Genomic DNA, 10,295 nt, shown 5'->3' on the forward strand with positions numbered 1-10,295 from the left:
CACGCTTTTCTGTACCTCTCTTCATTTTAACTTTCTGAGCGTGTTTTTAATCCAAACATATCATATCTATATGTTTTTGGAATCAGGAACCGACAAAGAATAAGGTGAAATTGTTTTTAAATCGATTTCGGAAATTTTATTTTAATCATAATTTTTATATTTTTAGTTTTCAGAGCTTGTTTTTAATCCGAATATAACATATTTATATGTTTTTGGAATCAGGAAAGGATAAAGAATAAGATGAACGTAATTTTAGATCATTTTATAAAAAGATAATTTTAAATATAATTTTCAGATTTTTAATGACAAAAGTCATCAATCAATTTTTAAGCCTCCAAGCTGAAATGCAATACCAAAGTCCGGCCTTTGTCGAAGATTGCTTGGCCAAAATTTCAATCAATTTGATTGAAAAATGAGGGTGTGACAGTGCCGCCTCAACTTTTACGAAAAGCCGGATATGACGTCATCAAAGACATTTATCCAAAAAATGAAATAAACGTCTGGGGATATCATACCCAGAAACTCTCATGTAAAATTTCATAAAGATCGGTCCAGTAGTTTACTCTGAATCGCTTTACACACACACACACACACACACACACACACACACACACACACACACACACACACACACACACACACACACACACTCACACACACACCACGACCCTCGTCTTGATTCCCCCTCTATGTTAAAACATTTAGTCAAAACTTGACTAAATGTAAAAAGGAAAGAAGGAAGAAAATTACAGATTTATGCAAAAGATTAGCAAAAGTTTTGACAAGCAGATCTGCTATGCAGTGACCTTATCCTGGATGCTGTTCATGAACTTATAATGAGGTTTTATTTTGCTGGATTGATTTTAATTTTTTTTTTAAATTTGCTGAAATCTCAAAAGCAACTAGCAAGGAGGTTGCAGAGAAGAGCATGTAGCAAAGTTATTTAATATGTCTGGTACATGTGGACACATTTTGATTTTGAGGCAGGAGATATGTGAGTGGAGGAGGGTAAGGTTGATTTTTTAGTTCTTCTTCTCTTTATCAGGGTGTGGGAGAGTTTGGTGGGTGCGTGGAGGGCAGGAGGTGTGCTCACAAACTTGTTTATCTTTTTTCATAGCAACACCCCTCGTTTAACACATATCACACACAGTATGTCACTTTCAGGCGGAATGGTGGACATGAGCCACTCACCAGCCCCGACGCCCAACGGTTACCAGCACCGTATATCACCGTGCAGCTCACCGGGCATGATATCTGGTGGGAAACCGTTGCACCGGGGATCACCAGCCCCCATGCCCCCATCACCGGTGCCCTCTGGGTCCATGGTGCCCAACCCTTCGTCACAGCAGCTGCGCGCCAACCCCAGCCTTCGCATCGTGCCTCCTGGCATGCAACGAAACGATGTGCACCCTTCTGAGGTACATGACTTTTCTGTATTGTTCGACATACTTCGTGGTGCTGTTTCTCCCTTACAGAAAAAGGACCTAGCTGTTGTGACCTATTGCTGCAGACTGTTTGTGAACCACAGTGGGATCTTCCCTTTTAAGACTCTGATTTAAAACTTTTCCAACTTTAAGCCCTTACTTCTTCAGGCTTTTTGTTTAGTGCCATTAGGAAAAAACTGTGTTTGTTAGCAGTTAGTTCAGTTGTCTGTGCGTTCTTTTGTTAATGAGATAGCAGTTAGTTCAGTTGTCTGTGCATTCTTTTATTAATGAGACAATTTATTTGTTATCAAACCACAACTGCTTTCAAATAAACAACTGTATGATTTCAAAATGTTGACTTTAGATAACTCTCTTCTATGTGCCTGTGATTTGAACATGCATGCATAATACAGTGGAACCTGCCCGTGCGGCCACCTCTCTGAAGCGACCACCTGCCCACAGTAACCACTTCAACCCGGGTTCCCAGACAAGTTTGCTTCTCTATAATCTAAAATTTAAGAGTAAATTTTCATTTGATTAATATACTTACCCAAATCTCATTAATAGCAATTTACTTCTGTTAAGTGCTTGAACGTTGAACACGCTTCCCTGGTTACACAAGGGAAGCTACTCCCCCAAAGAAAACATCACGTAACTATGGTCACAGACCACGTGATCTATGAGGGTAGGCTCCCCTTGAAGCCACGTGACACGCGGCCGCCATATTGTTATCACTTCTTGACAAGCCTGAGCAAGTCTAAAGCGGGGTAGGCGGGAGGGTATTTGGTATGAGATTTGGGTAAGTATATTAATCAAATGAAAATTTACTCTTAAATTTTAGATTATATTACATATTACTTCCCCAAATCTCATTAATAGCAGAATGCTAATAAAGGAGGAGGGTTAACTCGCCCTAGGATCTAGGAAGAGCCTGCCCGGCCATAACAACGGCTGGTAGGACGTTGCAACCATCAGGGCGGGAGCCCGCCACGTCTCTCAAGTAGTAATTCAGGAAGACGTCATCGGATCGCCAGTAAGCGGCGCCCAGGACCTCAGGAAGCCGTCTGGACTTGAGTACAGCGAGTGAGGAGGCCCATGTGCGGGTCTCATGTGTCCTCGCCGAGGATAGAGGCAGGATGAACTGAGTAGACTGCACCCCATTGTTCTGCTGCCACCACACATAGGCTTGTTTTATGAGTGTGGAAGCCCATTTTGCCAAAGTAGACTTAGCAATGTCTTTGTTTCGGGAGGTGTTTGTAGAAATAAACAACAACTTTTGACTACTGGCTCTGATGGGATTCGTGCGACATAAGTAAATGTTCAGAGCACGAACAGGGCAGTTAACAAGATCTGGATCATGAGGAGCTAGAATGTTAGCTAGCGGAGGTATCGTAATCACTGGGGATTGCTGATCGGGTCTCTGATTCTTAGCCAGGAAATCTGGTCTAAAGTTTAGGGATACGGAGCCATCTGATTGAAAAGCAATGTCTCTCTGGAGGCCGGATAAGGCATGAACCTCACTACCACGTCTGGCCGTAGCCAACAAAAGTAACATAAGTGTCTTTCGTGTTAGATTTGGTAAACTTGCAGCATGCAGAGGCTCAAAATCAGACGATCTCAAATATTCAAGAATAAGAAAGAGATCCCAAGCAGGGACTGGTATTCTAGACTTAACGTCGGCAATCGAGGCGCCTTTCAGCACTGAAGCTATGGCACCGCCAAGATTGATACTATGTCCTAACTGCTTTAATGTTGACGAGATGGCCGATCTCCGAACTTTAAGAGAAGCGACCGAACAACCCTGTGAAGACATCCATGATAAATGGTTAGCGACTTGCATAGACCTAGGCGCTACTGGATTAACTTTATTCAAAGTACACCAACTAGTCCACGCAGTCCAGTGATAGGAATAGACAGACCTGGTCGAAGTTCTGTGAGCTTCCTGAACTAATGAAATAGTTATGTACAGGAGGAGAACAAACAGGAGAAGTCGTAGGCGGATCAATGACAACGCTAAAAGTAGCCGAAGTAGCAGGGTCAGTGACATGTACAGTAGGCTTAGCCTTAGACTTCTTCGCCGGTCGCTTTGAAGGTGTATCAGACGCAAAAGCCGTCGAGCCACGTTTCTTAGAGTCCTTATCGGACATTCTGACACCATAAAAGTTCTAGAAAACACGTTCTAAAACTAACAATGCCTAGCCAAAACAAGCAGGAAAGGTCTCACCCGTGAAGAAGAATGCAGAGAAAACCAGGGAAAACAATCAGCTCACCAAAGCTGAAAACGGGCATGAAAGCCCGGAGCGTGAACAAACACGTCTGAGCAGCTCAGGCGTTGGAAGAGAAGTGGTAACAATATGGCGGCCGCGTGTCACGTGGCTTCAAGGGGAGCCTACCCTCATAGATCACGTGGTCTGTGACCATAGTTACGTGATGTTTTCTTTGGGGGAGTAGCTTCCCTTGTGTAACCAGGGAAGCGTGTTCAACGTTCAAGCACTTAACGGAAGTAAATTGCTATTAATGAGATTTGGGGAAGTAATATGTAATATAATTCACCTTTCCACAGCAGCAACCTGTCTATAACAACCACTTTCGGTCACTCCCTTGGGTGGTCCTTAGAGACATGTTCCACTGTAATTCAAACTGTGCTTTTTTTCGTTGCAGTCTCAATGTCGATCGCCCAACCCACCAATGAACCCGAACACGACCATGACAGGCAACATGAACTATGCCTCAAGTCTCAACAATTCCTATCAAAGTGGGTTTGTTTGTTGGTTTGAGATAACTAAATGCATGTGACTGACCGATAACTTTTGAGGCTAGGCTTTTTCCAGTTATGAATATTAAGAATATGCCACCGTGTAATTTGCAATCTCGCAACATTTTTGGCAGAGTAGAATCTAATGGTTCTTACATTTGGCTTGTGGGAGAAAATAAGTAAGTGCATACCGTAACTGAGTTTGCAAGATTTAAAAATAGCTCACAGAAGCTATGCAAAAGTTAGGGAAAGGGTGATACAAATATTCATATTTGCTTCCAATTTAATCATCTTGCTCATGTAACTTTTTACACTTATTTGTTTTCTTTTGGTTAGATCTTTCTGTGTCTGTTGCAGACAATTTCAACATGAATCCCAATGATATGGGCGGAGGCTACAACAACACATGGGCAGGACAAAACATGGGATCCCCTATGTCTCACAATCCTCAAATGATGGGCCATCACAGGTCAGTTTAATATTTTCATTTTCATTTTTATTACTGTACACGTATTATCCCATATTGCTGGGAAATTCAGGTTGTTTCCTCACAGTGGAAACCGTCAATATTCTCATTATATTCTGTTGACAGGATCTTAAAATTATGGGATTAAAATTGAAGTGATAGGTCAATCTGTGGCTTCATAGGTGTACAGGATTACCGAGGGGTCAGTTGAATGCAGGGTGTTAACGGGTCTTTTGGTATTTTACTGTTAAAACTAAAAATACCGGAAGAAAAATTGGCATTTTTACCAGTTATACCTACCTTTCTATACGCGTACGATTTATTCCTACACATGTTACTGTAATAGCTATTTGTTAGACTTGGTTTGAATAAGTTCCCGTGACAAATTGGTCAGTTTTTATGAGAGTCAGGATTTGTACTTGCAAAGAAGTAACGGTTTGGTAAATGGCTTGCACAACCACCGGACATCTAAATTGCTGTATGGTTTTAAAGTGGTACCTGCACAATGTGAGCAAGGCCCCTCTGATGAGATTAGAGTTACTTACACACCACCCCTTAAAAAGGCACATTCTGTTGCCCCTCTAGCTCTGTCTATTTTTTCTACCAACATGTATCTGTCGTGACAGGCCACTTGTAGTGTATGGACTCTTTTTGCCGGTCGTAAGGTGGTCTTTGCCTTGCAGGTATCACTGTATTTGAAATCCTGGCACCCTTTGCAAAGTAACAACAATTGTGCTTTTTTTACCTCGTCCTTCTGCAAAAAAAAAAAGAAGGTGTTATCAAAGAAGTGTTTTCTTTTTTCCAATGCTTTGCAAAGTAATGGCTATTGTGCTTTGATAACCACGTCCTTTTGCTGTTATCATACAACGTGTTGTCTTTGTTCCAGTCCTGTCCACCAGGCGATGGGGGGCGGCCACGTCTCTCCCATGACGGTCAACACGCTGAGCGGCATGCACATCAAGAGTGAGCCCATCACCCCGCCCCGCGAGTCCACCACCCCTTCCGGTCCCATGACCCCTCAGACGCCATCTCAGCAACAGCAACAGCAACAACAGCAACAACAACAACAACAACAACAACAACAACAACAACAACAACAACAACAGCAACAACAGCAGCAACAACAGGCCCAACATCAGCTGCGACCTATGGGGGACGGGGTCGGGGGTCACCTGTCCCCTGTCCATCATTCGCACTCGGAGAACGCCTCGCCCAGCAGCGTGCACAACCTGGACTATGACAGCCCCATGGTAAAGCGCTCGCGCATGGAGGGCTGGACCACGTAAAGGTCAAGGTCGCGACCTCATGGGGGAGATGTGACCCGGCGACCTTGACCTTTGGAACTTGTGAGGATGTTTTTTTCCCCGATCCCTACCAGCTAGGTCCCTGCTGGCAGCTTTCAGGGCCTCGGCTCTCGTGTCAAATTTCATGAGGGGGAGAGCGAAGGGGGGAAGAAAGACACGAGGAGGCTGTTTCTTTGTGGATGGTGTTTTGCTGTGCTAGCGTTGTTGTCGTCATGCGCCTCTGCTGTTGGGTTGAGCGTCGGCAACGGAACTGGGACTGTGTCTAACCCTTTTTTTGGGGGGTGGAGTTGAGCCCTCCTACGCTCGGCTGACTTAACGAACCCACCTGCCTCCCTTCTGTGTCTGAATGCAGGTGGGTTGTATGTGCTGTGGTGGTGGTGTTCTTTTTTGTCCGGCCATTCGACCTGGCTCCCACAACGCTAGGCTGTGCGGGCAGAGTTGCAGCTTGGAACGCAATCTCCAGCATTACTGTGGATCCACGTATATGTGCCAGCCTCTCTGGACTTGCTTCTTGTCTGCATGTCACCGTTGTCTGTGCTTGAGAAAACAGAAGAGGCGGCCAGGTATCCCAAAGGAGGTTGAAGGGTGGATGCCTTTGCATCTTCATTGCTTCGAACACAGTAACTTGGATGCGGCACTGTTGGACGTTTTTCTTTGTCATGTAGCTTCAGTCTTTTTGTGTTCTGTCAACGTAGAAGTTGCTTGGAAAATACGTTGTGTACTGTTATGTTCTTCCCCAGCATTGTCAACAGCGTAGCCATTGTTTTTGGTGGAGAGTGCCTAGCGTGTGCGTAGTGGAAGCTTTTAAACCACAAGAATCACATATAGTTCTATCTGTTTTTGTTTGTTTGTGGCATACTTATAAGAAGAGCATGTTCACATAAAAGAAAAGTGTGCTAGTTATAACAGTGACAGCTTTGTGTAAAGCGACTAACTAGTCTCTGCACTCTACAGGTTTGACTTTTTCATGTGGTTATGTTGAAGGTGTACGTACGTATCACCGCAAGCGGTATATAATATATATATATATATATATATATATATATGTTCGTTAGAGTTTTGTGTGGAAAATCATTTTTTTTAGTCTGGTGCTTTAGAGTAAACATGCTTTTCATGTCAGAAATTGCACAACTGAAATAACAGGTATATACTTTTGTCGCACAACTTGAAAACTCATAATTTTGACCGGTTTTCTCTGTTCTGGAGTTAAAACAGTTAAAAAAAGTTGTGTCTAAGCTGGTGCATGGTTTGGGTTTTTTCCTCACGCAAAGAAAAAGCAGCATGAAAAATTGCAGATGAAAGGATGGACTTCTGGTTTAGTGGTTCATACTGTATCTTTAAACTTGTCTTTTTTTGTGTGGCTAAGGCTAATATATGTACCTAAAAAGCCATTTTTCTCTAAGAATGTCAGGTGAAGTTTATGCTTTGCACTTGGTGTCAGTTAAAAACAAGTCCACAGTATGAAGTATGGAAAGCTAGGCCACAGGATTTTAGCTAGCAGCATTAAGCATAACTGATGATCATTGTTTGAAAAAATCAAATGTAAAGCAGCAGCTGATGTATGACTTTTTAAGCGACTTCATGTAATTCATGTTAAAATAAGTGTCTTTTGTGGGGCTGTTAATGTGGCAAATGCCAAATTTTTAAGCAGAGCAAAATGAAGGGTATAGGAAATAAGGTGCATTGTACATGTATGTGTGCTTGCAATTTCTAGTGTTTATTTTTGTTGGTATTCTGGTGGTTCAGCACATCTAGGGTAATACTTTTTGTGTTCACCTAACTTTGAGCAAGTTAATTCAGAGGCACGAAGAACCATTGAGGCAGAATGGAAGCATATTCTGCTTGAGATAGATTTTTTTTCTTGTTACCTGCTTGTTCTGCTCACACAGAGAGAGGTGTACAAATTTCTTGGTGAGTGTACATAGTGTAGAAAGAGTGTACATTAGTGTACAGTAACACCTATCAGAAAAAAACTATCTGTTGTTTTACTGTTAGTGAGAATCATGACACATGTATTTAACGTATCACTCACATACCACTGCCTTCCCCCTCCCCTCTCCCCCCATTCCGTATCCTTGCAGCCGTTATCTCTTTATCACCCCCTATGCTACTCAGTCCCCCTCCATCCCCACCCCTATATTCCTTCCTCACAACTAAATCATTCTGAGCAACGACTTGAAGAAAGAGTTTGAAGGTACTTCTGAAATTGCCTGTGTTGCAGCAGTGATTCAGATGAGACCCGTGTGTCTTTGCATCGTTTCTTTAAAACGCACATATCACATGTAAATTTAACACTTGTGTGGTGGTTTATTTTCTCAATCTATTTGTTTTAATTAGTGAACGGTTAATTGATTGTTCGGTCAGCAGTAACTGACAAAAAAATTGTTTGCTGGTTCAACACATGTAGTAAATGAAATAGAAAGAAACCAGAATGATGAAGGAGAATGAAATAGAAAAAAAAGCAAGATATTTGTGACTGTAACTCGAAGAGAATTTTCTTAAACGCAGACATTTCAAACACTTGTCTTTTCCTACTGTTTACTCTTTAGATGATGATAATGATCAGGCAGTGACTGGATCACTATGTTGAGAAAGTTTCTGTCTTGATATCATTTAGATAAGATTAATTCATCAATAGCAACATTAATTCATCATAAACCACTTCTGTGAGAAGATCCTTCAGTTTTTCCATAGACAGAGAAACAAATTTCTAACTCAGCTGTGAATTCTGTAGATGATACATGTACAATTAAATTATGGTCTTAAAAATTAATAAATGAAATTATTAAATGCTGACGCACTATAGCCTACAGACAAAACTATCTTGAGATCAGGTTGTGCATAACATAATGCATATCAAAACTGGTAAATTGCAAATTTCTCTGTGAAAGTTCTTAAACCTTGTTGCATCTGAAAATGTTGCATCAGAGTAATTAACTTTGCCTTTTATACCTGAGGATTTGGTCTTTTTGGTTGTTGAAAGAATCAAAAAAGTTTTTGCTGGGTTTGTCACAGACTGCAATTTAGACTAGACCAAAAACGTATTTTTGTACAAGTTGGATTTTGAACTGGTGTGGAAAGTACGTGTGCTGATTTTTTAAATAATTTTGTACAGCTTAAATCTTTTTCATGAAATTTGGAAGCAAAACCTTCAAAATCTCTTTTGTGCTTTTCTTACATTTATTTTTCAAACAAGGAAAGAGATGGAAAAGATCTTCATTTTGTGGTGTGTACTCCAGTTGTAGACCAGTCCAAAATCTGGAACTGCTTTGTGAAAACCATTTCCATGTATACATGTACAAGGCTGAGTCTCTTGTTTCAGAAACTCGAATGCAAGACAAAATGGTTTCAACTTTAACGTTGATTTTACTGATGGTACTGTGTGTGTACATCAGTAATTTAGTTCAGGAAGGTTTAATGGCATGATCACTTCTCTCCTCCCGCAGGTTAGGGGGAAGAATTTACCCGATGCTCCCCAGCATGTCGTAAGAGGCGACTAACGGATTCTGTTTCTCCTTTTACCCTTGTTAAGTGTTTCTTGTATAGAATATAGTCAATTTTTGTAAAGATTTTAGTCAAGCAGTATGTAAGAAATGTTAAGTCCTTTGTACTGGAAACTTGCATTCTCCCAGTAAGGTAATAATATATTGTACTACGTTGCAAGCCCCTGGAGCAAATTTTTGATTAGTGCTTTTGTGAACAAGAAACAATTAACAAGTGGCTCTATCCCATCTCCCCCCTTTCCCCGTCGCGATATAACCTTCGTGGTTGAAAACGACGTTAAACACCAAATAAAGAAAGAAAGAATCACTTCTCTGGTAACTTGTGCTTCGTTGCAAGCCCCTGGAGCAATTTTTTGATTAGTGCTTTTGTGAACAAGAAACAATTGACAAGTGGCTCTATCCCATCTCCCCCCTTTCCCCGTCGCGATATAACCTTCGTGGTTGAAAACGACGTTAAACACCAAATAAAGAAAGAAAGAATGACTTCTCTGGTAACAAACACGGGGCTGGTTGAATGTTTTGAACTCAAAGGTCAGAAAATAAAGAGAGCTACAATATAAATATTGTGTTGTGCGAGAACCGCATGCACAATATAACTTCTTCTTCTTCTTCTTCTGCGTTCGTGGGCTGAAACTCCCACGTACACTCGTGTTTTTTGCACGAGTGGAATTTTTACGTGTATGACCGTTTTTTTACCCCGCCATTTAGGCAGCCATACGCCGTTTTCGGAGGAAGCATGCTGGGTATTTTCGTGTTTCTATAACCCACCGAACTCTGACATGGAATACAGGATCTTTTTCGTGCGCACTTGGTCTTGTGCTTGCGTGTACACACGGGGGTGTT

At 41.6% G+C, this 10,295-nt stretch overlaps 1 protein-coding gene across 3 annotated transcripts in view; it reads left to right on the top strand.

Annotated features, from left to right (window-relative positions):
* LOC138980567 (myocyte-specific enhancer factor 2A-like) overlaps positions 1 to 9,637 on the top strand; it is a 133,049-nt gene extending 123,412 nt beyond the window's left edge. For all 3 annotated transcript variants that reach the window (XM_070353467.1, XM_070353460.1, XM_070353476.1), the window contains 4 exons: positions 1,165 to 1,418; positions 4,086 to 4,179; positions 4,537 to 4,648; positions 5,532 to 9,637. In XM_070353467.1, the coding sequence (XP_070209568.1) occupies positions 1,165 to 1,418; positions 4,086 to 4,179; positions 4,537 to 4,648; positions 5,532 to 5,931 (860 nt within the window). In that variant the 3' untranslated portion in view covers positions 5,932 to 9,637. The remainder of the gene's footprint in view (positions 1 to 1,164; positions 1,419 to 4,085; positions 4,180 to 4,536; positions 4,649 to 5,531) is intronic.
* The last annotated feature ends 658 nt before the right edge of the window (positions 9,638 to 10,295 follow it).

This window comes from Littorina saxatilis, linkage group LG1 (assembly GCF_037325665.1).
Source record: "Littorina saxatilis isolate snail1 linkage group LG1, US_GU_Lsax_2.0, whole genome shotgun sequence".
NCBI classification, from domain to species: Eukaryota; Metazoa; Mollusca; class Gastropoda; order Littorinimorpha; family Littorinidae; genus Littorina; species Littorina saxatilis.